The 27659-nt window shown below is 34.2% G+C and overlaps 5 protein-coding genes across 10 annotated transcripts; 2 read left to right on the forward strand and 3 right to left on the reverse strand.

Moving 5' to 3' along the window:
• Nucleotides 1-1513: 1513 nt before the first annotated feature.
• Nucleotides 1514-6912, reverse strand: LUT2 (Lycopene beta/epsilon cyclase protein). The gene is made up of 11 exons (XM_022298937.2): nt 6388-6912; nt 5806-5977; nt 5092-5227; nt 4899-5009; nt 4687-4789; nt 3966-4106; nt 3773-3880; nt 2698-2794; nt 2490-2618; nt 2269-2401; nt 1514-1811 (listed from the first exon to the last, which is right to left on the reverse strand). The coding sequence occupies exons 1-11, from the start codon at nt 6694-6696 to the stop codon at nt 1643-1645; spliced, it is 1608 nt and encodes a 535-aa protein (XP_022154629.1). The 5' UTR covers nt 6697-6912; the 3' UTR covers nt 1514-1642.
• Nucleotides 6913-8161: 1249 nt separating this feature from the next.
• Nucleotides 8162-11501, forward strand: LOC111021851 (U-box domain-containing protein 34). Its single transcript, XM_022298943.2, has 9 exons — nt 8162-8423; nt 8526-8647; nt 8718-8845; nt 8953-9074; nt 9171-9352; nt 9499-9600; nt 9758-10186; nt 10275-11024; nt 11126-11501. The coding sequence occupies exons 1-9, from the start codon at nt 8270-8272 to the stop codon at nt 11318-11320; spliced, it is 2184 nt and encodes a 727-aa protein (XP_022154635.1). The 5' UTR covers nt 8162-8269; the 3' UTR covers nt 11321-11501.
• Nucleotides 11502-11663: 162 nt separating this feature from the next.
• Nucleotides 11664-14678, reverse strand: LOC111021944 (mitogen-activated protein kinase kinase SIPKK). 2 transcript variants are annotated; one of them, XM_022299082.2, is made up of 9 exons: nt 14495-14678; nt 14311-14395; nt 13914-14048; nt 13296-13520; nt 13024-13206; nt 12681-12901; nt 12439-12484; nt 12227-12325; nt 11664-12017 (listed from the first exon to the last, which is right to left on the reverse strand). In XM_022299082.2, the coding sequence occupies exons 1-8, from the start codon at nt 14572-14574 to the stop codon at nt 12236-12238; spliced, it is 1065 nt and encodes a 354-aa protein (XP_022154774.1). In that variant the 5' UTR covers nt 14575-14678; the 3' UTR covers nt 11664-12017; nt 12227-12235. The 2 variants fall into 2 exon arrangements, with proteins under 2 accessions (XP_022154774.1, XP_022154773.1); XM_022299081.2 differs by having other exon boundaries at nt 11664-12023.
• Nucleotides 14679-17222: 2544 nt separating this feature from the next.
• CFIM-25 (homolog of CFIM-25) lies at nt 17223-19624 on the reverse strand. The gene is made up of 7 exons (XM_022299072.2): nt 19217-19624; nt 19094-19139; nt 18381-18474; nt 18226-18299; nt 18040-18126; nt 17841-17951; nt 17223-17627 (listed from the first exon to the last, which is right to left on the reverse strand). The coding sequence occupies exons 1-7, from the start codon at nt 19384-19386 to the stop codon at nt 17556-17558; spliced, it is 654 nt and encodes a 217-aa protein (XP_022154764.1). The 5' UTR covers nt 19387-19624; the 3' UTR covers nt 17223-17555.
• A 4891-nt stretch (nt 19625-24515) lies between these two features.
• On the forward strand, nt 24516-27481 carry LOC111021894 (uncharacterized). Of its 5 annotated transcripts, none has more exons than XM_088127945.1 (7): nt 24516-24757; nt 25413-25483; nt 25703-25762; nt 25911-26009; nt 26638-26764; nt 26860-26974; nt 27140-27481. In XM_088127945.1, exons 2-7 carry the CDS (start codon nt 25474-25476, stop codon nt 27305-27307), a joined length of 579 nt encoding a protein of 192 aa, XP_087984071.1. In that variant the 5' UTR covers nt 24516-24757; nt 25413-25473; the 3' UTR covers nt 27308-27481. The 5 variants fall into 5 exon arrangements, with proteins under 5 accessions (XP_087984071.1, XP_022154701.2, XP_022154700.1 ...); XM_022299009.2 differs by having other exon boundaries at nt 27162-27481; XM_088127946.1 differs by lacking the exon at nt 24516-24757 and adding an exon at nt 24764-24974.
• Nucleotides 27482-27659: the final 178 nt, after the last annotated feature.

Below are 27659 nucleotides of genomic sequence, written 5' to 3' on the forward strand. Positions count from 1 at the left end.
AGGGGGTTGGGATGGATCATTAGAAACGAGAAAGGGGAACTAATCAGAGCGGGTTGTAAACAAATCGGAGAGAAAAGAGATATTTGATACCTGAAAATGGTTGTGAGGGCTTGAAAGCTATACTACGAAGAAATCACTATCCAATTCACCTAGAATCAAATTCTCATGCTACGATCTAGCTTCTTCAATGACAACGAGTAGATTTGACTGAAATAGTTTTGACTAATAGAGGAAGCAAGACAAAACACATAAGGAATTAGAGTTGCATCAATGTCGCACATCAGCATAGGTGCATATTCGGTGGCGCATGTCGTAGCAAACGGGTGACAAAAGAAGATTTGATGGAGGAGTGGAGTTCTCATACTCCAAACTAGTATGGATATTATAGTTCAATATGAATTTGTGATGCTTTAATGTGTAATTTTCCTTGCTAGAAAAAAATTATGAATGACTCGTGAGATTTAACTAAACTATGACGATCAAATTGAAACTAATCCCAAACTAGATTTATTAAATTTAAAATTTTAAAATTATAGGGATCAAATTGAAAATAAACTTAACTCATGATTATTAAATTTAAACTTTAAGAATCATGAGAATCAAATTCAAACTTTAGTCTAAATTATAGACTAAATTCGTAATTTATCCAATTATTTTTCTCTTATTTTATAAAATTGAGACTTTGATATTATTGTACGATAACATTTAACTTGTTGGGCAGAGTCTTGGACTATGTGGTGTAATTAAATATAGTTTCATCATATTTGACTTTATCTAACAACCATAAAATGACAGTAAACAGACTTTTTGTAGACTTGTTACGAATAACTAACTTTTCATCATCCACCATGGCCAAATTTGGTGGTTGCTTCTTTTATTATTATTATTTTTCTAATAAAAACTTATATAAGATCAAGCATATTGAGATGATTATTTTTTCTAGCATAGTTGTGGACATATTTAGAATATAGTCTAAGTGATTAGGGAGTTGATATCTCCACTTATAAGTCATACGTTCAAATCTTTTGTCGTTTACCTCGAATCGATTTGAATTTTCCATTCCAAAATTAATATATACTTGATCACTTTCCAAAATGTTTGGATTTTATTTTTCTAGTTGTCCAATTTTTTTCTTACCTAACATGTAATGTTGTAACAATTTAATTTTCACAAGATACAGACGAGGAATTCACCTCTTTATCAGGAGGCTCTTCATTTGGTAGTGAGACTTCATGTAAAGAAATTTGTGATTCGATTGGATTGTTTGGAGGGTGTTCGTTAAGATATCTAATTCCTTTTATAGAAGTCAAACGTTTAACACTCTATCCCCACGTTTGTTATACTAATAAAACATGCAGAGTTATTACTCCATCTCAACCATTCTCCCTATTTTAGATGGTATAAACTTGCATCTGTATACTCAACGCTCGAGAATAAGTCCATTGAATTCCTGTCCTGCTAAACTTTCCGTGGGGAATTCGTAGGGAAACTAAGGGCGGAGAGATGGAAGAGATTATTGAAAATGTACACAGTACACTACATATAACATAGCAAGATCCAGTAAGAAACAATACCTGTCAGGCTCGATCCTCGGGGAATCTAAACATTGTGTAGTTACATAAGAGGAGGAAAATGGGGAAGTTCAAGCTAGTGTGAGATATGTTCTTATCATGGTTGCTCCAGTAGGATCAGAAAGAAGATGCTTAACCAGGCACATTCTTAGATCATTTGGAGCAATGATGAACATATACAAGGCGAAAACTGCGAGGTCTACTGAAGATAATGTAGACCCAAGAAATCCCTGCCACATCCTGCAAATTCGAAAACCCAACTTTCAGTTGATCTAATTAGAATCAGGTTGAGTCTACTAAAAACTAGCAACGTAGATGCAGCAGCCTCCATGTTGAGCAACTACCAGTTTTTTCTCAATAAGCTAAAAAGTACCGGGCTATTAAAGGTCTCAGCATCAGAAAAATATGTTAAAAGACAACGGTGCCCCAAATATCTCCACAATGGTATGATATTGCCCACTTTGAGTATAGCCCTCACAGCTTTGCTTTTGGTTTCACCCAAAAGACCTCATACCAATAGAGATAATTGTCCTCATCTATATAACATGGATCACTCTCTACTCTCTTCCCTTACTAACGTAGATCACTCTCTACTCTTTTCCTATACTAATGTGAGACTTTGTTTGCATACTTTGCAACCCCAACAAAACAGACTACAGAAGTGGATATCATAATCTTAGGAGGAAGATGACCATACCAATCCGGCAATTGGAAGAAAGTCCGGAAAAACGTTCGAATGCCCTCAATATCCAGTTGAACAATCAGTGCAAGCCCAAAGAGAAAAAATGCTCTCTGGCGCTTCCTTTCTAGGGGCCAAAGAGTGTTCCAAGCTGTAACAGAACATAAATTTATAAACACTGAAAGTTACTTGCAAGAAGAAATGTACAAAATAGAATAAGCTCCTTGAAATAGATCTACCCTGCATTGAGATATTCCCATAGCTTCTTCCACTAGCAAGACTATCCTTTAGCGTTCCTTGCTTCAAAACGCTTGCAATAACAGAAGCATATTTGGGAGCCTCGGACAAAGATCTAACAACTGAATAACCTGCGCGATGAATGAAGTATATAAGATTTTTTTAGATTGATAATTCGATATATAGATGTTCAGCTTGCTTTTTTAATACCTGTGGCTGGATGCACCATGCTGGCAGCTGCACCAAATGCGAGGTTTTTCTGCTCTGTGTTTGGCAAGGATCCACCGACTGGAATATAAGACCATTCCTACATGGAAAATTATGTCCTGTTCATTCTTTTACTGGTTTAAATAATAACTTACAAGAATAGCCAGGTGTGCAGAAGCTGATGAATTGAAACGCGAGAAGATAACTAATCGGCATATGTAATAAGCAACAAAGTAATGGGATTTTAAGAAAGGAGGAGCGTTTCATGTCATGTGTAATACTGGCTTCTGAGGAAACCGGATTCTTAAATGACTAATTACTTCACAAAGTGATAATATTCAACCCATCTAATATCTTTCAATAGCAGTGGAAATTTACCCGGTTCTACTTGGTTGAGTGCGTGTACAACTAACATTACACCATTGAAACCAACCCCCACCCCCCCAGTATTTTTCTACAAGGGATTAAAGATTGAAGTCAAGTTCTCCAACTATCAATAACGAAAGAAAAACACAGAATTCAACGTCAGGTCACAGGTGTAAAGTAATGCAAAAGCATCATTCGCATCCACAGTATACAGATGGTAGAACTTCATATACACAAGTTCTGAACATACAACAATAAGAATAAGATCCATAAAAGCCTGAAAAGAAGGGTGAGATCCAAAATTCTCTGATAAGAAAGTAGGAAGGTTGATTATGAAAGCTCAATTTCATCTGTGTCTTCTATCTTATTTGGAAGGGTGTTGGTTTCATGTCTGTTTCACTTAACATTACTTCCTAGCAAGGGCAGAGCATATTTTCCTAAAGAGGGGTATAACTTTTTAATTCTAAAAATTTAGAGCTGCAAACTAGAGGGAAACTAGTTTATATACTTTCCGTCTTTTCCTGACTCTACCCTTGCTTCCTAGTTGACTCTTGGAAGATAGTTAGGAGTAAAGAGGGAAAAAAACAGACATACACTTGAACGCCCACCTCACCAACTTTTCTGAAAGAGAAGTAAGGAGGGATAAATCAAATAGTAAAATGCTGTAAAGGATTGACATACAAATGCAATGGACATCATTAGCAAAGAGTACCTCTTCATATGTTTCCATAATTCGGATCCCCATAGTCTTTAATCTTGACATAAGTTTTTTCTTTAAGAGATCAAATGGCATAGCTTCTTTGGAAGCTAAACAAGTTTCCTGCAAATTTTAAATTTCCAAGTGTAAATCATCATGATTTTGAGAAAAATAAAATACAAGGACGAACTATAAACATCGTGCAGACCTCGAAGAATACTCTTGTCGGAGACATGGGCATGGCGTAAAGAAATGTTGGATATTGTGCTTCTAATGAATTTTCTTGCTTTGCGTAGTCCCTGTAGTCCATAAAAACCATAAGGCGTGGATCATAAGGATTGTTTTCCACCTGAAACGGTCATACAGATGGACAGAACTGTTATCAACACAGAAAGAAGACATTTCCATGTTAAGACAGAGCATTATATTGTTGAGGAAATAACACTGGAGAGCAAATAATGGGTCTGGTAAAACTAAAGTGTTATTCTAAATGTGCCTTCGCATTGCAGACTAAATTCATGTTGAACAAAAAGAACAGCAATTTAACTTGAACTATTCATGTCAATTAGAGAGAATAATATTGATGAAATTTGCTCCCAATCACCAATAAACTTAGAAACTTAAAATTGACAAGTTATGGTATATTTAATGCTTTATATATATATAAATTATTTAATGGTTCCAATATGTCCCTGGTAACAAACTATCTTAGAGTTTCATACAATATTCCAATAATAATTAACAAACTTAAGTAGTGCCTATATCGCATGTTAGATATCCATAAATGAATTAAATTTCCTCAACCCATCAACTTAAGCTTTTGAGTTGAGTGGTGGTTTATTCATCCTTAAAATCGCATAACAATCAATATTAACATCTCTTTCATATTTTATATAAGTCATCAAAAGAGAGAGAAAAGACAGTCCTACCTCGACCTCCACACCATAAGCTGTTTGGACAGATACCTTCGGGCCACCCACCTCATACTGCAGCAGTTTACCGGAAGCTGCTCCTGATGCAACTGTTGCGAGTCTACAATACAGATTATAATATTTTAAAAAGGAACAAATAATAAATGTAAGCGACCTCAAATACTACATATTGAGGCTAACAACATGTAAATAAGAGAATTCTATCTTACCTGCACGGGACAAAAATATCATGTTCGCAGGCTACAAGGCTATGACCAGTGGTAGTTTCAACAATGCTGTCCACTCTGGAGTTGAGATATGAAACACCTGACTTGATACACCTACGGAAATTAATACATTATACAATGTCCAAATGTATGAATTAATCGTGAAATGTATTGTAACAAAAATCATAATTTTTACTTTTTAAGCAGCTCCTCGTGGAGCAAATGTCTACTAACACGTCCATATGCACGGCCTATAAGAACAGGATCCTTGTCATCAAGATATATGACTGTATCCGGCCATACATGCTCTATACACCCTTCAAGCCCAAGATCTGCAAAGTTGAAAAATAATAGTTTAGATGAAAGTGTAGGTTGGAGTCCAACCATGGTAAAGAATCTACTGGCCCCATCCAGACATTAAAGATGACCTACACTAGATGCAATAAATGGCATGACCTTGATATTTGAAGGAACAACATTACATTGTAAACTAATTGGTACCATTTTGTTCTCCGAATACGAGATTTAAATATACATAGCTTATCAACTTAATTCTTTTTAGTCTTTAATTTGGCAGCGATATGATATAACATGGTGTTAGGAGGTCTTGGATTAAAAGCTTTGCCGGGTCATTTCCTCTCCAACTAATATTAATGGCTCACATGTTGGCTTCGTGAATTAAATCCGAGCTCACACGTGATGGACATCAGGTTTAGTGGTGATTTAACCATGCAAATATTTGAAGGTAAAAGGAAAAGATGTTATGGTCTGGTTAGGATAACATAAATTTTCAAAAGGAAATAGGGGAGAATAGACGAAGGGAAAGAGTTATGAGCATAGTTTAAGATTGAACAAAGCCAAGTGCAGTCCTACACATTGGTAAAACAATGAGCAGCATGCATCAACATACCTTTAAATTCATCTTCCCACACGCCATAGTTATTTGTAAAAGGCAGATCTGGACCAATAAGTCCAACTTTTAATCCCAATGCAGCCGATTCCGCAGCCAGAGCAAGACCAGCAGGACCACAACCAATAACAACCAAGTCCAGTACGTCATTTCCAATTGATATTGGTGGTAGCTGCATCAAAGATTGAAACGACAGGAAGTTTATTTATACAAAAAGACATTAATTCCATTGAACTGACCGCGTCAGATATAATTACACAATTTAATTGATCTATAGAGGCCCAAAAGATATAATATATATAAAGTTCTTAGAACCCCCATAAACTTAAGCTTTAAGATTAGGTTGAATTTAATCAATTAATTTATATAATATCGCACAAAAAAACTGAAGAGTAGAAGCATATTATATTAAAGTTGCACTAATCCCAAGAACAATTAAAAAACAAGTTCATATGAATTTGATCATTTAATTTATTCTTGATAGAATGATCAGTTAATTTTTACATGACAACTATGCTGATGAAAAGAAAATAGTCAAAGTTCAGGATGAAATAGTATGAATCGCCACAGAGTTGGCCGAACCTTGTCGGCGAGATTCGACTGCTTATCCATCGTCTTATTCTGCTGCATTTGAACAAACAAAAGCTCAGAGCCACCGCCCTTAATGTAATCTTCCTCGTCGGCAAATCCTTCTTTCACTACGATGCAACTCTCGCTTCCTGCACTGGCCATCACTAGCATCGAACGCCGACGCAAACCGTGCACACCGAACTGACGACTTTTAGTTCTACATAGCCACCCGAGTCTTCTTCTTCCCGTTGAAGCCAAATTAGGGCTAATAGAAGCGACCATTGCCGCAAAATTCCGAGCAGCGAGTCCCATACATTCCATGGTTGACTTCTCTTATCAGGCTTTCATGAAGAAGCGAGCATTTAGGCGATTAATCGAGATCAAATTGCTTGAAGAAAACAAAAACAAAACAAAACAAAAAAGAAACGAGATTAACGAAAATGAGAGTGAAAATTTCGTCGCCTCCGTTTGCTCTGGAACTCTCTTTCTCGTTCTCCTAAGCTTAACCTCCAAGTTGTAGCCTGGGGGATAGGGAGGGAAATTAAATGGTCATATTTTAATCACTGACTTCTCAAACGGGCATCCGTAGCTGCCACGTGTATGAACAATATTGGTGCGGACTCTTTGAAAAAGCTACCTTATCCATCGACGAAACGGTTCGTTTCGGTCAGGAATGATGTTAGAAACCGCGGTTCTTTTTTCCGCTTTTAACTGGCGGGAACCTTCGAAACACGATATGTCGTCGTATGAGTGTGTGGCACGATGGTCGATGAACAATATTTAAATACTGGTCTATCAAGATCCATCTTTCTGCCACCACTTTATATTTCTCATCTTAGATTGTTAAATATTTAATATTAGTAAGCATAAAATTCATCCTCTAGGAAGCTAAATATTTTCCTGCTCTTTATCTTCTAAGATAACACTTCGATGTTGATTTGTAGTTAAATTTTTAGTATAAGAAAGTGATAAGCATTTAAGTTTCACTTCTTGGAAAAAAAATTCTTTCCACGTTTATTTTTCTTACTCTTAAAAATTTAAGAGATTAATGCTAATTAATCATAACCTAACTAAACTATTTATGATAATTAATCATAACCTAACTATTTAAGTCGAACTTAATTTAATCTTAAGTAACCTTTAAAATATATATTTTGACCTACTTTAAAATATTTTAAAAAGTACTCAAAATATGAATATATATTCGTATGTTTTAAGCTATTATTTTATCGTTTTCATGCCTAATTTTTTAAATTTAGTGTGAATTCTGATTCGTTCAATTTTCTTACCCAATTTTACTAGTCAAACAAAAATTAAATTTAAACTTTTCTTTCTTTCTTTTTTTCTTGAGGGAAAACTATATTTCATTTTAATTCTATTCTTATCTTACTTTTAATAAATAAAGAGTATGGTTTTGATTTTCGAATACCATATTGGTCGGAGGCAAATGCGAATCTAAAAAATATAGTAAGGACAAGAGTAATTATCTTTTGAAAATTTAAAATTAAAAAATATATATTTTTAGAGTATAAAGACTTTGAAGATTAAATTAAACATTTTACAAATTTAGAGCCGTAGATTCTTGTTCAAATGTCAGGGGCTACACATAAGCACGCCGTTGGATCTCCGCCAAAATAATAATAATAATAATAATAATAAAACAAAATAAGGATTTGTTGGGAAATTAAGGTAAGCAGAAAATTGTACAGAATCCCAAAAGTCAATCGTCAACTCTTGGCAGTGCTGAGAACGACGACCGCTCAGCTTATCTCAGAATTAATTTGAGACTCCAAATTGTAGAAATTATAATGGAAAGTGAACCCAGTTAAAAAATAAAATAAAAAAATCCAATTGAATTGGACTCGTTGATGGTGGTGTTTGAGTTCCTGAGGCAATGACGTCGGTGGCGGTTGCCGTTAATGGCGGAAGGGGCGGCGGCGGCGGAAGCAGACGCGCCGTCAGATGGGCCGTCGAGAATCTGTTGCCAACCGCCGATCGTTTCATCTTGGTTCACGTTATGCCCAAAATCACCTCCATCCCCACCCCAAGTACGCACCTAAAAATTTTCCCGGGAAAATAAACTGCAGAAATTTACGTGGATGCCCCAATTTGTTGATCTTTGATTTGGCGTGTCTGTTTGTGTTTTACAGTGGGGGATCGTGTGGCTGTGTCGGAGTTAGACGCCGACGTGGTAGCACTGTACGTTCACGATGTGAAGGAGAAATATGAACAAGTTTTTGCCCCTTTTAAGAAGTTATGTAGAAGAGAAAAGGTAATTTGGAATTTGGAATTTGAATTTTAGCCCCCAGGTTTTTGGTTAATTGAATTGGGGCACCGTGCAGTTTCTTCTTTTGGTAGAGACTTTGGTTTTGGAGGATGACAATCCTGCCACTGCGCTTCTTAGATATGTATCTGAGTCTGGGATTAAACGCTTGGTTTTGGGTTCTTGTTTTAGAAGCTGCATAGCAAGGTATTTCTATTTCTATTTGGTAGTTAATTATTGTGAGGCTAAATTATAATTTTTCATTTCAGCATTTCTATGTGATGTAATGTTAATTCGCGTATCATTTTCTGTAGGAAGCTAAAAGGGCCTTCAGTACCCTCTGCTATTCTGAGAGCTGCTCCTGCTTCTTTTGATATCTATGTTATATATAAGGGAAGAGTCATCACAAGACCAACCGCTACTGCTCCATCTACTGGTAGTTTGCTGGAAGCACTTATGCAAATTTTGTATGTTTTGAAGATAAGACTCGCATTTTTGTATGTAATATTGTTTTTCAAATTGGATTTAACAGAAACAGACTCGAGGCAGTGGATGCTCGGTGATACCGATTACTACCGCGGCTCTGGTGCCATTAGCGAACAATCGTCTGCAACTTTCTCTTCTTCTTCAGTGTCGAATGTTCATCAAAGGGGTGATAGCCTTGAAGGCAATTCTACCGAGCAACTGAACTCTTTGAGTACTCTGACTGAGGAGGTTTTTTTTTCTTCTTTTTGTATTTTGAGCATTGCTTTGCTGCCATCTTTGGTTTAGTTTTGTAGATGGAATTTTGTCACCATTCATGTGGTAATGAGGCAATGCATCGATCCGGTGAGTTCTTAAATAAAGGTCCTGAATTGCAGGAAGATATGCGGGCTGAAGTCGAATCACTGCAACTAGAATTAGAAACCACCGTTTCGTTGTACAAACGAGCTTGTGAAGAACTAGTACATGCTCAAAAGCAGGTGAGAGTTTGATCATCCTATTGGTCCCGCCATTATGTTTTACGGGCAAGGTCTTAGAATCTCCAAGGAATTTCGTGGAGAGGATGAAGTTAGCACTCCGGTTCGATATGAGATGGAGTCGGTGACTGCGAATGCTTATTTGTGCTTCATTTTGCAGGTTCAGTCACTTACGTCTGAATGCCTTGAAGAATCAAGGAGAGTGAGTGAGGCCTTAGAAAGGGAACAAGCTTTGAGAACAGTTGCTTCTGAAGAAAAAGCAAAGCACCTGGAAGCCATGAAGGAGCTGGAAGAGGCAAAAGATTTGCTGGCTAAAGAGGCTTATGAAAGGCAGCTGGCTGACCTTAATGCCTTAAAGGAGTCCGTGGAGAAGCAGAAAATTGTTGATACTCTTCTCACTAATGACAGGAGGTACAGAAGATATACCCCAGCTGAAATAGAAGCAGCGACGAATTTCTTCGAACAAGTTAACGTGATCGGCGAGGGAGGATATGGGAAAGTTTACCGATGCAGTCTTGATCATACCCCTGTTGCTATTAAGGTTCTTCAACACGACGTACTCGAGAAAAAGGACGAGTTTCTGAAAGAGGTATCATTTGCTGCAAAAGGTTTCCAACTCTAAATAGCTTTTATCCCATTGATGATCTTCATTCTGTCACTTGAACTCATCTCTGCAGGTTGAAATTCTGAGCCAAATACGCCATCCACACGTGGTTTTACTGCTTGGAGCTTGCCCCGAGCAAGGTTGCTTGATCTATGAGTACATGGAAAATGGAAGCCTAGATGATCATATCTTGCTCCGGAATGGAAAAACTCCACTGCCTTGGTTTGTTAGATTTAGAATAGCTTTTCAAGTAGCTTCTGGGCTTGCATTTTTACACAATTCAAACCCAGAGCCTATAATTCACAGAGATCTAAAACCGGGTAATATCTTACTAGACAGAAACTATGTAAGCAAAATCTCAGATGTGGGGATGGCTAAGATCATTGGCGATATCGTGCCCGACAATGTCACGGAGTACAGAAACACCATTCTTGCTGGAACTCTCCATTACATGGATCCTGAGTATCAGAGAACTGGCACCCTCCGACCAAAGTCGGATACGTATGCTCTTGGAGTAACAATTCTGCAGCTGTTGACAGGGCGGCAGCCACATGGTCTTCTTCTCGCTGTTGAGAGTTCCATCGCAAGTTCCTCCCTCGGAGATATTCTAGATAGATCAATTACTGACTGGCCTCTGGCTGAAGCCGAAGTGCTAGCTCGACTTGCGCTGAAGTGCTTGAAACTTAGATGCAGGGATAGGCCAGATCTTGATACTGAAGTTCTTCCAGTTCTTAAAAGACTTGTTGATTTTGCAGATGCTTGTCAAAATGAAGAAAAGTGTCCTGCCAATCCCCCGAGCCACTACTTCTGCCCAATCCTTCAGGTGAATTCAGAACATACACTATCATCAGTTCTTGTCATAAGCTTAGAGCATACAATCTCATTGTCTTGTTTGTTCTTTTTGTTGTGTTTTTTGAAACACAGGAAATAATGAATGATCCTTATATAGCAGCAGATGGGTTTACTTACGAGTACGTAGCGATTAAAGCGTGGCTCGAGAAACATGACTTATCGCCCGTGACAAAGCTTAAGCTCCAGCATTCTATGTTTATTCCAAACCATACTCTGCGTTCTGCCATACAGGAATGGAGGTCAAGAGTGACATTTCCATCTTCCTGAATTGGAATGTTTGGCTTTGCATTCTTATGGCTTTTTTCCCCCCAAAGGAAAGAACAACTTGATTATTATTTGTTGTATAGTTATAGTAAAATCTCCCAATGTATAGTATTGTTTTGTGCTACAAACTACTTCAAATGTTCTTAAAGTTTATACACTTCATTGGAGGCTCTTTTCTTTCTTACTTTTTTCCCTTTTTTGAAGGTCAATTAACCGATCATGAATCAAGCGAATTTCCGTGTTTAATTCCCTGAAATTAGTCAAAGTGTAGGTAAGTTAAGTCGACTCGTTGACAGGCAATATGTATTTATGTTGTTATAAATAACACTATAACAGAAAAAAAAAATCAAGCAAGTAGAAGCAATTTTCCATTAAAGTAACACTAAATATTGTACCCAAAAGTTTTCCCATGGCTGCCTAGAACGATTTCCATTACATCAGTGGAAACAATTAATCACATTCCTCATATTTTTCTTTTAAAAAAACACACATACATACACTATTTTAAAACGAGCTTCACATAGTTTACATCAGGAGTGAGTTACTCATGATCAAATGAATTGGCTTCTTGAATTTCATCTATGAAGTTTGAACTTTTAGCAGCTGTTTCCTCCACAAACACTTCCAAAAGTTGATGCCATATCAAAAAACATTGGGTGAATGAATAAGATGTCAAAGTGGAAGAGGCTGTGCCTGACTTCTGCTCCTGGCGACCAAGTTTTCCAAAGTTAGATGGTAAAAGTGAGATTTAAAGGAAACTTGAATGAAGTATAGATACCAAGTAAATCTCACTATTCATACACGGAATCTCGGGTAAAACGAGTGAGTAAGTAAATATTTTGTGTATCACGCTTCAAATAAAAAAATGCTGAATTTCAAGCTCAAGATCAATGAGAGATCACAAGGTACCGTATAACATTAGAATGTTGCCAATGGAGAGCCAGCATCTTTGAAATAAGCTGCGAGATCGACATCAAAGCGTTCGAACTTTTTGATGAAAGGATGCATCTTACAAAATAAAAAATTATCCAATTAACAAGATATAATTGGCATTCAGATCCCAACTTGACATGTTCTAATTCAATCATTGGCAATAAAGAACTTGAGAAGGATCATTATACCAGAAGTTGGCGTGCAGAGCTTCTCTTCTGCGGGTCTTTCTGTAAGCTGACCAAAATATAAAAATCCAATTTATGATAAGGAGAGAATCCTAAATAGCAACATATAAAACCAAAACAGACAGGGCATATTTGAAAGTGTTTTCAGAAATTTAGGGTAGAGATATGAAACCTGTCTTCCAACCAACTTTCAAAAACAGCAGAAACCAATTCCATACAAATAGTAAACACAAAAGCTTGTTTACCATGAAGAAATGAAAGAGCAAAACTCTGGTGAAAACTCTTCAGGAGCAGAAGGCGATGCATGATCTACTACGGCTAGCATAACATCATAAAAGCTTCCCCATCCTTTAGCCTTGTCCGGTGGAGTGTAAGGAAATTGACCCGTTGCACATTCTAGCAACACCAATCCTAAACTCCATATGTCACTTCTGTTATCATATTTTTCCCCACTGATTCTCTCGGGCTGCAATCGTTGCAGTGAAACTAGTAGAAATTAGAGTGCTATACCATACATTAGTGAAGCAAAAACAGTGAACAAACACCAAGCAATAGCTACTGAGATTAGGTTCATGTTAAGTCACTTACAGACATGTAAGGAAATGTGCCAACGAAAGAATTTGCCTGACCAGATGTACTTGCCAATATAGCGCTAACACCAAAATCAGTAATCTTAACTTCCCCTCTATGATTTATCAACAAATTAGAAGGCTTAAGGTCTCTGTGGATGACATGTTTTTCATGGTGAAGGTATATTAACCCCTTGAGTACCTATATTAATTGGAAGAAAAAAAAATCGTCAACTTTAAATTTTTCGTTTAGATTTTCACAAATCGGACGTGCTTTAAACTTCCCCCTACTTGGTAACAAATGGCTGCAAGATACGGCTCCAGAATCGTTTTGACCTGTTTTAGAAGATCTGCGAGCGACCCACCATCCATGTACTCCAAGATGATGAAAATGGCACCATTGTCATAGAAGATCTGGTAACAGACCACAATGTAATGGTTATGTGCCAACTGATTAATTTTTAGTTCCTGCGCAACCAGCCTGCAACGAGATTCCTCAGCGTTCATTTGAATCACCTGAATCAGAAAGAAAGCGTCAGAAGGAACTCAACTCCAACACAAGATATAAACAAGGAAACACGGACGTTCTTTGTATAAGAGGTATATTATAGGAAAACTCTATAATCTAGATAGAGGCAAGGGTAAGCAAGTTCGGCAGAAACAAACGTAAAGCTTGTATTGTATTCACTAGCTAAAGCAATGGTGAAAGAAACATCATCTTTTTTAATTGAACGGCAACAGCTTCACCATCAAATGAATTTCCAGAACTAGCTGATCAACTATTTCAAATATTAATGAAATTATTAGCACACTTTTGATTCTGCTTGAAATTTTACTTAAAGAACATATACAACAAGTACTCAACAACACGTTACTTAAAAAAGAAAAGAGAGAGAGAGAGAGCGAAACCTTTAGAGCAAAAAACTGGTTCGTCCATTTATGTCGGACTAATTGAACTATTCCACCATTTCCTTTTCCGATGACTTTTATCGAGTCTAAATCTGCTAAAGACAAATGGCTGTCTGAGGGCTTTATTGGTGGAGGCTGAACAATCAACAAAATAAACAACCACGAAACAATTAAAAAGTGCAATTAGATCTGATTTTCAGGTATGGAGCTGAATTTTCTCGGGTACCAAACAGAGCAAAAGTAAAGTGTCATGCAGCTCCGAGAAAATAAAAGAAAAACACATTTAATTCCAGAATTGACAAAGCTGGTGGGGGAAATGGGAGAGCCATCTGGTAACAGTACCCTAGCAATGGAGAAAGAGTTGGAAAATTAAGGAAACAAACTAAAAATTGCGTACAGTTTCGTCTTCGTTGTGAGAAACAATCCGGACGCCGTCTCTATTGACAAGCAAATCGCCATCCGTGAAAGCACCACTCTTGGTTCTGCAATGATGGCGAACACCATAAACGTAATTAAGCCCAATGTGTTGGCAGCGCACAGAGAGAGGAAGAGAGGAAGAGAGAGAAGAAATTTCAAAATACATGAACTTGGCGAAGGAAGCTTCGTGAGGAGGAGGTAGAATGAGCTTCAAGTTAGGATTCATGGAGCTATCCTTCTTCATCAATGGCGGATTTGATTTCAGTGGCGTTGCAGGTCGTACAGAAGTCTTCGAAGGAAGTGAAATGGAAGTTCTACTTCTTGCATAAAGGATTTATCGGGATCGTACATATTATTTGCGATTTGATTAATAAATTTAATTTAATTTGTAAAATATATATTTTATTTTAATTTTTGAAGAATAATAATAGTATGAGTATGAGATAGGGTGTTGGTGTGGTGGGGTTGGTCGGGAAAGGAACAGCGGCGACCGGACTCCGACGTGAAGAAGACGACCGCTGACTTCTCTTCCACTTGTTTCCAATTTTTTTTACCACGGTTCTTGTCTAAATTTATTATCTTTTATCCTCATTTGTTTATGTTCCATATTCATTTTTGTCGCAGATTTTAGTTGCATAGTTAATTAGATCAACCAATAATGACATTAAATAAATTAGTAAATTATGTTAATATAACAATCCCTTTATAGATGAGTTGTACATATACATTAATTTATAATTACCTATAATTTAACCAATTAAAAACATCATACCACCTAACAAAGATATAAAAGGTTTAAGGAGTGGTCACATTCTATATTCTTTTCGATCATTATATTGGAATATAACATGTTATATCAATGTGTATATATATATATATTTTTGTTTAATTTCATTCATGATGTACTACAAAATGCTAATGAATGTCTAATGTGACGTGATCATTCCTTTTGGATTCATGATGTACCACCAAGATAGAAATGTTGGAGAAAATAAAGTCTACATTTTCTTATAATTGTGAGTTTGAACATATAATATATTAAAATAAGTAAAGCTCTGCCACATCATCTTTGATCAATTTTCCAACAGAAAGGTTTGACAAATGAAGGTGGTATGGTATGTGTATACACACTAACCTTCTAATTAGAAGCTTCCACTCAACACCTTGTGTGTAAACATCTTTATATATATTCAAGTAATATTAAGTTGGATTACTTCGGGCCAGTTGGAATGTTCTAATTTCTTGCTTCTCGTTTCTAGTTTTTTTTTTTGAAATATTTTTAAAATTATATAGAAATTTTGGAAACAACAAAGCAAGTTTATTATTTCTTGTTCTCATTTCTAATTTGTTCTATAATATAAATAAAAATATTATTTTATCTCACTTGAATTCATAAATGTTGGGACATGTATTTCAGTTTTATTTATTAAAAATTAAAAAATAAAACAAAAAATAAGAATTTTATCAAACGAGGCCTTCATATCAATCTCTCATTCTGAGAGGGAATTCATATTAACTTGTTTTGTAAAAATAAATTATTAATTAGATATTAAAATTAGAATATAATTCGTGTTTAAAATGGAAGAAATTTACATTTTTATAATGTCTTTATTGAAGTAATCAATTTCATAGAATATTTAATACTTCTTTTGATAAATCAATAAAAAAAGTGAATATAGCTAAGCGGTGATTAACGTATATCTTCAACCCATATATTGAGTTCGATCTTCCACTCCTACATATTGTACTCAAGAAAAAAAATTGAAATAAATACACATTAGTGTAAGTTAGCAAGAGAGATATATATATACTTTAGTCTCTAATATTTTCTTTAATTTAGTCTATATTGTTTAAAAGATTCAATTTAGTTCTTTTATGTCTTAATAGTTTTTAATTTAGTCTAAACTTTTAAAAATATTATTAAAAAATAAATAGAAAAATTTTAAATAATAAATTAAAAATACTGAAATATTGGAAACTGGATTATATATACAGTCTAAACATAAAGTAAGAGAAAAAAAGAAGTTCCATCCTCGAATTTGACTTGCTTTTTTTTCTGTTTTATTTTCTTAGTTTTCTTCCTTAGTAGCGTAGTGCTTTATCTTCAATGGTGTGAACAAGTGAGTTTCACACGTGTTTTGCACTTTTTTAAGGGAGATTGGTATTTGCTTTTACTCCATTTTGAGTCAAAGTCTCTCACACGTGTCATTGACTGTGATGCTTTGGAAAATTCTCCCTTTTATTCCAAGTAGCGTGTTTACTGTTTAGTTAGACTTAGATTATATATAATTTTTTTCTTAGCACTACAATTCAATATTAAATACCCCACATTTCGTTAAACTTGCAATCTTGTGTAATTATATATATATATATATATTTTAGTATAATGTGCAGGGGCAGAGATCGAACTTGCAGAGGTTCTAAATACTCCATTAATAAAGTTCTAAATAGTCACGGACGACGTATAATTCTTCAATTTTCTGCTAATATAACTAACTACTTGAAACTACAAACTGAAGAATTAAAAGGTCTAAATCTCATTGAGAAGAAAAGGAACAATTTTCCTATTTTGATGTTAGGGAAGCCATGGTCTCTCTCTCTCTCTCTCTCTCTCTCTCTCTCTCTCTCTCTCTCTCTCTCTCTCTCTCTCTCTCTCTCTCTCTCATTTAGGAGTAAGGAGAGAACCAAAAAAAATGGAGCTAAAATCAAGAATATCTAAACTATCAGAAACAAGCAACAATCACAATAAAGCTTCCAAGGCCACAAATATTATTTGGATAAGAATCACAATCACAATTCACATATATATTTGACACATCATAACGCATAAACAGGAACCTTCACTACCATATATACACAATTTCCTCAACTAATGGTAATGGGAGAATGAAATAGATTGGCCCGTAGCATATGGCCGAAGTTCAGATCATTGGCAATTTAGCATAAGAAAGTCGAGAGAATTTGCGGCAATTTACACAATCATGTAGTAGTATCATTCATTCAAAGCTTATGTTATAAAGTAACCATGTAGACCTATATGGCTAAATAAGTATATATCCTTATACTTACAAAATCATCACCATCAATTCCTATGCATGTTTTATACAGGGGTCTGTCAACATTCATACCAAGTTAGCTGACAGCTCTATAATGCTATAATATTCCTTTCGCTGATCTGCTCACACCGACCATAGCTCTTCATCTTTTATAATTAATAGGATGATTCTAAGCTTCAATGATGTTGAAGGAGAACTTAGAAAGTAGCTGCGGAACACCCGATATAACTGGTCCATATGTCTGCAAGATGACAGGATTAATTTGCGAAGGAAAAGTTGTGTCAAAGATGGTGGATAAGACTATAAGTTCACAGGTCGTTGGATTATGCACCATGTTTTGACACGACTCAACGAAATTGAACTGTATTTTCTTTTGATCCTTAAAGGAAAGCAAGATAGAACTTCAAATATATATCACCAATTATACTTCCACAAAGTGTCTTGGTTAGGATACCTTCTGATTTTCGTGAAGTTGGCATAAAGGAACTGCGATCAACTTGAGGTTCTTTGGGACGATGAATTTTCGACTCTCTGGCAACTTGACTAGGAAAAGTTTAGTGCATTCCTGCATCAGGTAGCAAATGAGTTACTGGTAATGATGTATCGCCTCATAATCATAGTTTAAAGGAAGTAGCTTGTATCTAAGTAACTACCTTGGCCCCTTTTACATTACTGGACAAATATGGATAGAGCAAGGTTTCAAAGTCAGGCCTCCACCACATACCAAGACACTCACCAACCTAAACATTAAAGAAGAAAATTTCGAATTCCATCATTCAAAATCAGAAGTACATACATGGTAGAAAACTAGAAAGAAATAGATTGAAGCACTGTAATACCTCCCAATCAGATGCATCAGAGGTTCCATTGGCAGAAAGCTTCCTTGACAACTTTCGCTTCAGGCCATCAATATCTGTAAAATGAGATCGTCCACCACGGTAAGATATCCGTTAGTACAACTATTAGACAAATGCAGCTGCTTGCACATATTTACCTGATTCATTGGGCCTTAGGCGACCGCCAGGGAGCTTGAAAATTGAATTTCGTATTTGCAATAGCAACAAGTGAGGATGCTTGAATAGTTCAACCTAATTTAAGAACAAAGGACACTTCAATTACAATGCAGTAAGCAGTGTGTTTATCGCAAGATGAAATGTCCATTTAAAAATTTTATAGCAGAAAAGCTTCCTGAATTGAGATTCAATCATCATTCAAAGAGATTTCTCCCCAAAAAATTTATGAATCATAGAGTCCAGTCCGCCACGCTTCTCTTTGGGGTGGATTCAAAATGGAATTAAGTAATGAGATCAATTATAGATGCAAAAATCATGTCCATTCGCAACATAAGGAACCAATCTCACTAAATCTAATACAGTAAAGTGGCAAAACTTCAGAATCCTAAATTAACTGAAAGATGTATAGTTTCATTCTCCGTAATCAGGTATCATGATCTGACTAGCCCGACGACATATTAATCGCAGTATAACTGGACGAAACCGAACCTACAATATTAGGTCTCCACCGATTAAGTAGGTGTCAAGTAATTAAATCATCGTAATAGCAGAGCAACAGTAAAACTTGTACATGCTTAAAAGAAACCAAGCACTCAAAGCCGTGAAATAGCGAAAATGGAAGTCGTCTATTAAAGAACGTACAAGAAAAAATATATATATGCGAAGGAAAAACGAAAAAGAATAAAGAACAGACCAGCAAAACTGCTTCGACGCAAGTCCTCAATCCGTTAGCAGCATAGCTGCAATAAAACAAAACACATGAGAGAAACAAAACGAAGGTAAACCGAAAACAAGGGAGGAAAGTGAGAGTGGATACTTGGATTTCATCCTGTGGAGGCGATCGGCCAAGGTCTCGTTCTTGAAAAGAAGAGGCTCTTTGGATCCAAAGTAGTAGTTGCCGAGAGGGTAAATACGTACAGCCCGGCTTTGTTCGGCGGTGGCAGCTTCATCGTCCTCCATAGCATGCAAGTGGCCGTTGTCTCCCATGATCAATTGGGCAGAAACAGCAGATTTTGGAGAGAATCGAATAGAATACGGAGAAAAGTAGGAGCGAGCGGAGTGTTGGTGGAAGAGTGAAGAATTGAATTTAGGTCTGGAAATGGAACTGGAACTGGAAGTTTGAAGCAGGCGTGTTGTTGCAGAGAACGGACACGAATCGTGAAGTGGCGTGTGCGCTTAAAAGGAGACTCGGACCACACCACCAGTTGGAAGGAATGAAGGAAGTGAGTGGAATCTAAGGATTACCAATTCCAATTCATTTTGCCCAAATAGATATGTTTTTACTGTTTTCAATTGAAAAAAAAAAAAGGAAAGGAAAAAGAAATAAAGATATAAACTGTTAAATTTTTAATCAATCAAGTATTATTCTTTTAACAATTACGAACTCCCACCCATCAGTGCCTATGGAATTACTTTTATTTAGGCTGATTTTTAATTTAATTTTTAGAGCTGAGTTAAACTTCATAAATTATTCTTAAATTGTTTTTAACTATCAAGAAAATTCACCCCTTTCTCCCAATTTTCTACTAAAACCTAAACTCTATACAATCCGTAGAGATGGAAAACATCAACAAATCATATAAATAGAAAAAGCGGCATGTATTTAATATTACATAATCAAATTGAATTTTAATACCAAATTACAATAATCAAATTAAAATTTTAATAATTTCACCTATCTTTTCATTTGGTTCTCTTTTCCTTTTTTTCGAGAGATGGGTAATGTGAATTCGAACTCACAATTACCCTTGATCTGAAGTTATCTTAACTAGTTGAACTATACTTTATTAAATTTTTTTCATTTTTTTTTCATTTTGTTCTACTATTTGAAAAGTTTTTATTTTAATTTTACATATTAAAGAATCATTATTAGATTTTAAGAGAAAAAAGTGGGTCAATCTTTTTATGATTCTCACGAACGTTAAAATTTGTTGATAAAATAACAATGTGATATTAAAATACTTTTAAATTTATGCATGAATTATAAAAGTTTATTTCTCATCGGTATGAGCACCTTATTTCAGCTTAAAGGGTAGGTATTACCAAACTATTCTAAAATAAAATCTACCTATTTCACATCGATTGAATTATAGCGATTTAGTCAACTTAAAATATAGAAATTGATCTATTATTATGAAATGGTAACCTCGCATCATCGAGATCATATTAAAACTTTTATCCTCCATCTCTAATTTATTTATTTCAACTCATTTGTATTCTAGTGATTCTTCATGATTATTCTCATGAAAGCGAAGAACGATGTTTCTAGGTTATTAAAGAATTGGCCAACAGTTCATCACTTAGACATCTTGTCAACATACATTGATTGATGATGCTATTGAAAATCTTAAGTTTCAACAGTTCCCATAGTGGAAATTATAATAACCTTTGAGACTTCAAATCTTTTAAATATCTGTCATAAGGAGAGAGAGAAAATCTTCCAAGCCAATCATTAAAATTAAAATTAAATATCTTTAAATCCAATTAACTTAATGAGACATTAACACTTTCCTTGTATAGATTGTTCAAGAGATGATATGTTGAGATTTAGAAAGAAAGGGAAAAAAAATCTAAATTCTTTTAGAAACGATATGCACCGCCAAGTGACGAGAGGCGACCAATAATTTTTTAGCATTATTTCTAGAATAAATTTGATAAAAGTAATAATTTGAAAATAAGTTTTAAAAAATCAATATTAAAAAAAAGTCCTAGATGAAGCGGCCTTTAAGGGCCCGTTTGGTAATATTTACGTCTCTTATTTTCGTTTCTTTCTTTTTAACGAAGGAAGACAGAGTTGCACGTCCTCAATATCTATGGATTAAAAAATGATACAACTATATTTTTATTTATGTTTTGGAACAAATTGAAAACGGAAATAATAAACAAGAAACTTGTTTTTACTGTTTCCGAAATTTCTATATAATTTCGAGAACCATTTCTAAAAAAAAAATAAGAAATAAGAAACATAAAAAATTGTCAAATGCTTAGATTTGTTAACAAAATTGAAAACAAAAAGGTTACCATATTACTGCTTCCAAAAGAAGATATAATGTTAAATAAAATACTACGATAATATGACAAATTTCTCAATCTAAAAAAGTGATAATTCCACAATAATACTATTACATTTGTTAATTTTGTTCAAAAAATCATGTCCGTTTTAATCTTTTGAGTAAAAAACACGAACTCCAGCTTCGCCCCTATGAAAATCTTCCATATCAAATTGTATTATTTTTATTAACTACCAAACTTTTAAGTTTCTGTGGCAATTAATACCTTAATGCATATGCTAGTATACGTTTGAAACGTAAATTAACCCGAGTAACTTAATTTTAACCGGACAAATCTGTGAAGACCCATTCCTTACACCATCTACTTTGAGTTGTTCATTTTGATATCTGTATTTTTTAAATGTGACAATTTTAATTCATATCATAAAATTTTAACACAAATTCAACACATGATGGAAACCATTTTTTAGTATAACATGTGGGGGTGAGAGATTGAACTTACAATCTCTTGATTGAAGATATATGTCAATTACCATTGAACTATGTTCGCTTTTACCATAACAGAAATCCTTTAATATAAAGTAATTGTTACATTCTAAGAAACATATTGAGTGTAATGTTGTGTTGAAATCATGATAACAAAATGACACTAAAAATAAAATGAATGGACTAAAATATTTTCCTCTTAAAATTATAGGGATCAAAATAAACATTTTAAAATTATACTGGCTAAAATAAACTAAGAATGCAAATACAATAATCAAGATCAACATTTTAAAGTAAGACAACTCAAGTGTCTAATACATGACGAAAATAATAATTTAATTTTTATTTATTAATTTATATATATGAAAAGATAAATCGAATATAGGTTGATTGATTGCTAAACCAACTAACCGTCCTTTAGTAGTGCGTGTAATATTTTAAGCTCCACGTGTCACTTACCTTACGCTTAGTCCACTAAGTCATCCACCAAATTTCATTATAAATCTTAAACATACTTTATCAAATTAGATTAAATTATAAAATAGGGTGTTTACACTTTTCAAGAATGTATTAAATAATTTATATAGTTCGTGTCACTATATCTTATCTCACTATTTTTTCAAATATTTCTATTGTGTCATGTCAAATAAATCAACATTATTCTAACAAACATGATGCATCATCATTTGACTAATAAAATTAACGGTATAAACTTTAGAATTACGATTGAAATTTTAGGAAATCAACTTAATATTTTAAAAAAATACTAAATAGATAAAATCATCTCAATTTTATTTCAAAAGCTAGTTTATTAATAATTATTTTAAGTATGACTTAAAAAGAAAAAAATAAATATTAAAATAAAAATGGATGTTATTGAACCAGCTGTTAATAATATCGACATCACATATGAATATAGCTTAAATGGTCAAGATATTATTTGTTTTTTTCAAAACTTCGTGAAAATAATTGATAAAAGTGAGCAAAGCAGAAAATAAACTGCCGACAACGACAATATATGGCGAAATACGTCACTATTACAATTTGATCCCTCGCTATTCTATTATTTTATTTTTCTAAATAGATAAATATATGTAAAAGAAAATTCACCCAACCAACATTTCTGAAAAGCCGAGCAGCGAGCCGACGACGTCTATTTCTACGCATGATGATAGTTTATTTAAAATATATAAATCTATTATTTAGTTTAGAGTTGCCATTTTAGATAGCATAGACTTTGAATGGGATTTTAATTTTCAATCTAAAAAAGAGGGGAAGACATCCTATCAACTTAATTATTTAATCTCCTATTGTCATTTATAGTTTATTCTAAATTATAGTTACAACTTACATTACAATAATTTAATATTTTAACTTATAAAATATCCACCGTTGTTCCTAATATATAATTTTTAAATTTAAATTTATGTTAGATTTATATTTTTAAATCTAAAAAAAGAGAAATACATTATTCACATTGGAATATTAGAAGTATTGTGTTTAAAATTTTATAATGCAATAGTTATTTTTAATACAAACACGCAGGATAGAGATTTGGACACACAATTTTAATTAGAAATATATGTCTTTAACATGTTCAACTATACTCTTGAATAGTTTATTTAATAAATCTCGTGTCAATATTAAACTTTTAGATATAATGTCAATTGTTATTATTAAAAAAGAAAGACAGCAACACTATTTAATAATTGAATTGAGATGTTTATATGTATAAAAAAAATCATATAACATTGACCATGAAGATGCAAAATTTTTAATTTTATACTTCTAAAAATTTCAAGTCACAAATTTAATTGTCTAATAAAGTTCATAAATTTATTATACATATTTTAGTTACCTACCATATATGTATTCAAATTTTTAAAATTTGAGAAATTTGTATTTTTTTTAAGTATACATGGAATTGATACTCTTATATTTCATAGACAAAACTTGTAATTTAACCTACCAAATATTTATCTCTTCCTATTTTAAAAATTAAATATTACGAAAAGAAAAAAAAATGTTATTAAACATGTGTTATAAAAATATAATAGTTAACTATGAATATATTACATTCTTTTCTAAAACTTATCTATCTTTATATTTATTGTAATAAAATATATAAATATAATAATTATTAAGCTAGACAGAGACTTTTCTTCTTTCCTAAAAGAGAGAGAATTTATTGTGAGGGTGAAACATTAATGATTACTCATTAAATATTAAATAATAATGACCTCATGTAGATAATTACGGTGGTTGATGTGTAAAAAAAAAAATTTCAAAAAAAATCTCATGATATTACTTTTTTTAAATGTTGGATTGAATCAGATTCTCGTAATTTGAGATATATATTAACGTGTTAAGTTAGACTTATTTTGACATATTAAATATATTTTTTATCTATTCATAGATTTGACATTAATTAACAAAAAATAAATTGATATTTTCTCATATTTTAAAAATTAGAACAACATAAAAATATCACTCATATATATATAATATCAATATTAATTATTTAAAATTTATTTATTAATTTAAATATTTTTTACAATTTTTTTTAATTTCTCAAACTTTTATATAAATATGTATCGATTTTCATTAAATTGTGACCTGGACCATTTGCTTGTTAAGAGGCTTTTCGTTATCTTTCAAGTCTCACAAACAAAAGAGTCAATTTTCTCAGCGTTTAGCCGATGGAAAGATGAAGTTGATCGTTGCTTGACGTTTAAATTTCCTGCGTAGTACAAGGAAGCCGTCTTCGTCCTCCATTCCTCCGCTCATTTCATCTCCGATCCCTACAAAGCAAGAGAAATTACAGTCTCTCAGGCGCTTCCACTCGCCTCTTCATCTCTTTGGTTCTCGTCTCACTCCTTTTTACTGTTCAATTATCCTCTTGTTTTTGCTGTTTCTGATCAAATTTTCTGCTGCGAGCGATTTTCTCTCAGTGTGAAGTATTTTTTTCTTCGATTTCTCGGTTGTTTTGCTCCGCAATTGATGGATATTGTGGAACTGTTCCTTCGTTTGTCAACGACGAGGAGACCGATGTTATCTGTGGTCTATAGCTTCGTTTTGGTCAGGAATTGAGCTTGGAGTTTCATATTTTTTATAGCTGTAGTGTAGAAGTCTGGTCCCTTTGCGCTCTGATTTTTCTGCTTTACTTTTATTCCTGAATTAGGCGTGGGAACATGACTATGATTCATGAATCGTAATTCTAGTCAATCTATGTTATTTTTTATTACCAATTTATCTGACGACTTGTGGAAGATTGAAATACTCTGTAAGATCGTTGTGTTCAATTGAATTAGTAATCTATTCACATGTAACTTCGATGAATTTGGTAAAAAATTGGGACTATTTGGAGCTATGTTGATTTTAAATACCAAACTCGGGGAAATTTCCATTCCAGTTGCAATTGTTCTGGTTGCTGCACTAGAAGAATATGGAAGCAGTCTTGTCCGGGTGTCATTTGGTTTATGCTGTTCTGAGTAAAATTTTAATCTTTTGACACAGGTGTAGAAAGTGGATACTGCAAACTTGAAGCTTTCATCATTCCATAAGCACCTGCTTCAACATGGATCCAAGTACCCTAATTCTTCTTACAACTTGGATTGCACATGATAGCTCTTACATTTTGACTCTGAGTTGCATTAGATGATTTTTATTTATAGGATTGTAATATCAAACATGGTCTTGGTAATTTCTTTGATACCCAGATCATATAAGGTGTCTTGGACATTCATATGTGCCTATGCACATTGTTATACTTTAACATTTTTAGTAGTAATATATGTTCAATATAGAAATCGAAGGGATCCAATTCGAGCAAGCTTCAAATTCAAACGTCAACTTTGATCAAAAGGGTATCATGCTAGATTTTTAGTGTTCAATAATCCTTTTGTTGAGACCCTGTTGGCAGTCTTCATTCAAACCAATAATACATATCAAACTGATGAAATAGATTTTACGAACAATTACTTGAGTTTTGAACATATTTTCTTGATGTTACAGATGCAAGAACCGGGGAGACTTTCCAACTGGTGAAATCGGTCTCCGACAAGCATCTTGATCTTTTGAGGCCATCTGCCCGATTTTGTTCAATATTCAGAGGTAAATCAGGAAACAGAAAACTTGCTGACTGGGATTTTTTTTATGATTATGCTGATATAACGTATACTACCTTATATTGGTAGCTCGATAATGAAATTACTTGAACCATTTTCAACCTGCCCGTATAACATAATGGACACACATTTGCTTCATCACTGACCGTTCTTCATTGATGATGGAATCTCTGAAACACACAGGGCTTTTCATGTTTCCGGTTCCATTATGAGGGCAGGTTGAGCCGAAACTTAATAGCATCATTAGTACTTGTTTCCAACAGTTGTTTGATGGTCTACGGTCAAGATGCGAGTGTTTATCAGTCTAGCAGTTCATTTTATTTGATCTCAACTATTAATTGCAAAAGCTCCAATATTTCTGAAACTTCATGGCATCATTCAAGTTCTTTGTCAACACTTCTTTGACTGGTCTAAGGTCAATAGAAGTATTTCTCAGTTTTGTATTAATTATTTTCTTCGTGCTCATCTATTAATTCAGAAGACTGACTCCTGAGATTTTCATTTTGTTTTCTGTTGGAGATGTTGGTTAGGAGAGTTTTTTGGTTTGGTAGTCATTTGCTCAAAATGGTTGATTATGAAACCCATATTTACATTATGTTGTTATACACACCTAGGCCAAGGAAAAGACGCTTCAGATCATGTAAGAAGCAAGTATACCCTTCTCAGAGATGTAGAGGATTCTCAAGTAGGGCTATATGACAAACCTCTCCCATGTTTTGGCTGTGGCATTGGATGGTTTTCGTGAGTACCGTCGCAGTTTCTCGTGTACAATACATTTTGGGGACACCCTGTCTTGAGTTCCCTTATCTAACCTTTGTATCTGACTTTCTCTTTAGTTTCCTCCTCGGGTTCTTTTTCCCACTTGTGTGGTACTATGCCACGGTTCTCTACTTTTGGAACGTCCGTAGAGATCCAAGGGAACGAGCTGGACTAGCTGCATCTGCTATTGCTGTAAGTGAGACTTTAATCTCTCTTCCCCACATAAACAAATAACAATGGAAAGGGGGGAAAACAAGCATAATTTACATCAATTGCCCGAATTACCTTTCATTTTTATGCATTTTGCCCCCTTTCTGTCGAGTGTTCTCATTGAATCTGCTCGAGTTTCTGAAGAAGCAAGAAATTGTAAATGGCGCAGGCTCTTGCATGTTCGGTCATCTTGTTAGTCGTTGTAGCTGTTCTACTGTCATAGCCTCGCCTCCACGGCTGAAACTGCATTCTTGGCTCCTTCAGCGTCGCCAACACAGTCTCTTGCAGAACAGGGTTCCATGGATGTGCAGATAAAGATTAAATGTGTGACAATGGTGAATTGATTTCTGTTACTTTTATTTGCAACAAAAATGTAAATGATTATAAATCATATTTTCATATGTTTGCCACCTCTTTCAAAAGAGAGTTGTCGCATTTATAATACACAAAGTTACAAACAGTTATGTAATACATGAATTTTATACTTTACACGTTTTTTATATTATATCAATAAAGTCGAGGATCCCTCTATTTTCCCAAGCTAAACAATCTGGATTTCTCGCCTTCACAGAACTGATTCTTCCGAAGCCAGCCAATCAATGCAACCAAATACAAAATCATGTTTGGCAGCATAACCTAAAGAGTTCTTCCAGAAAATAAGCAATTC

Source organism: Momordica charantia (assembly GCF_013281855.1).
Source record: "Momordica charantia cultivar OHB3-1 chromosome 8 unlocalized genomic scaffold, Mcharantia_2.0 BLBB01000008.1, whole genome shotgun sequence".
NCBI lineage: Eukaryota > Viridiplantae > Streptophyta > Magnoliopsida > Cucurbitales > Cucurbitaceae > Momordica > Momordica charantia.

What these genes read in the sequence shown, in the direction of transcription:
- LOC111021944 (XM_022299082.2), bottom strand. Translation starts at nt 14,574, where the DNA reads ATGAAGAAGGATAGCTCCATGAATCCTAACTTGAAGCTCATTCTACCT. An exon ending in TTGCAGCCATTTGTTACCAA is followed by an intron (nt 13,207 to 13,295) that starts GTAGGGGGAAGT and finishes CAATTAATATAG; the next exon opens with GTACTCAAGGGGTTAATATA. An exon ending in GCACATTTCCTTACATGTCT is followed by an intron (nt 12,902 to 13,023) that starts GTAAGTGACTTA and finishes CAACGATTGCAG; the next exon opens with CCCGAGAGAATCAGTGGGGA.
- LOC111021851 (XM_022298943.2), top strand. Translation starts at nt 8,270, where the DNA reads ATGACGTCGGTGGCGGTTGCCGTTAATGGCGGAAGGGGCGGCGGCGGC. An exon ending in TTTAGAAGCTGCATAGCAAG is followed by an intron (nt 8,846 to 8,952) that starts GTATTTCTATTT and finishes CATTTTCTGTAG; the next exon opens with GAAGCTAAAAGGGCCTTCAG. An exon ending in CGCTACTGCTCCATCTACTG is followed by an intron (nt 9,075 to 9,170) that starts GTAGTTTGCTGG and finishes TGGATTTAACAG; the next exon opens with AAACAGACTCGAGGCAGTGG.
- CFIM-25 (XM_022299072.2), bottom strand. Translation starts at nt 19,386, where the DNA reads ATGGGAGACAACGGCCACTTGCATGCTATGGAGGACGATGAAGCTGCC. An exon ending in CTCCACAGGATGAAATCCAA is followed by an intron (nt 19,140 to 19,216) that starts GTATCCACTCTC and finishes GTTTTATTGCAG; the next exon opens with CTATGCTGCTAACGGATTGA. An exon ending in GTAATGTAAAAGGGGCCAAG is followed by an intron (nt 17,952 to 18,039) that starts GTAGTTACTTAG and finishes TACCTGATGCAG; the next exon opens with GAATGCACTAAACTTTTCCT.
- LOC111021894 (XM_088127945.1), top strand. An exon ending in TGTGGCATTGGATGGTTTTC is followed by an intron (nt 26,765 to 26,859) that starts GTGAGTACCGTC and finishes CTTTCTCTTTAG; the next exon opens with TTTCCTCCTCGGGTTCTTTT. An exon ending in TAGCTGCATCTGCTATTGCT is followed by an intron (nt 26,975 to 27,139) that starts GTAAGTGAGACT and finishes TTTCTGAAGAAG; the next exon opens with CAAGAAATTGTAAATGGCGC.
- LUT2 (XM_022298937.2), bottom strand. Translation starts at nt 6,696, where the DNA reads ATGGAATGTATGGGACTCGCTGCTCGGAATTTTGCGGCAATGGTCGCT. An exon ending in CACGAGGAGCTGCTTAAAAA is followed by an intron (nt 5,010 to 5,091) that starts GTAAAAATTATG and finishes TAATTTCCGTAG; the next exon opens with GTGTATCAAGTCAGGTGTTT. An exon ending in CGACAAGAGTATTCTTCGAG is followed by an intron (nt 3,881 to 3,965) that starts GTCTGCACGATG and finishes TAAAATTTGCAG; the next exon opens with GAAACTTGTTTAGCTTCCAA.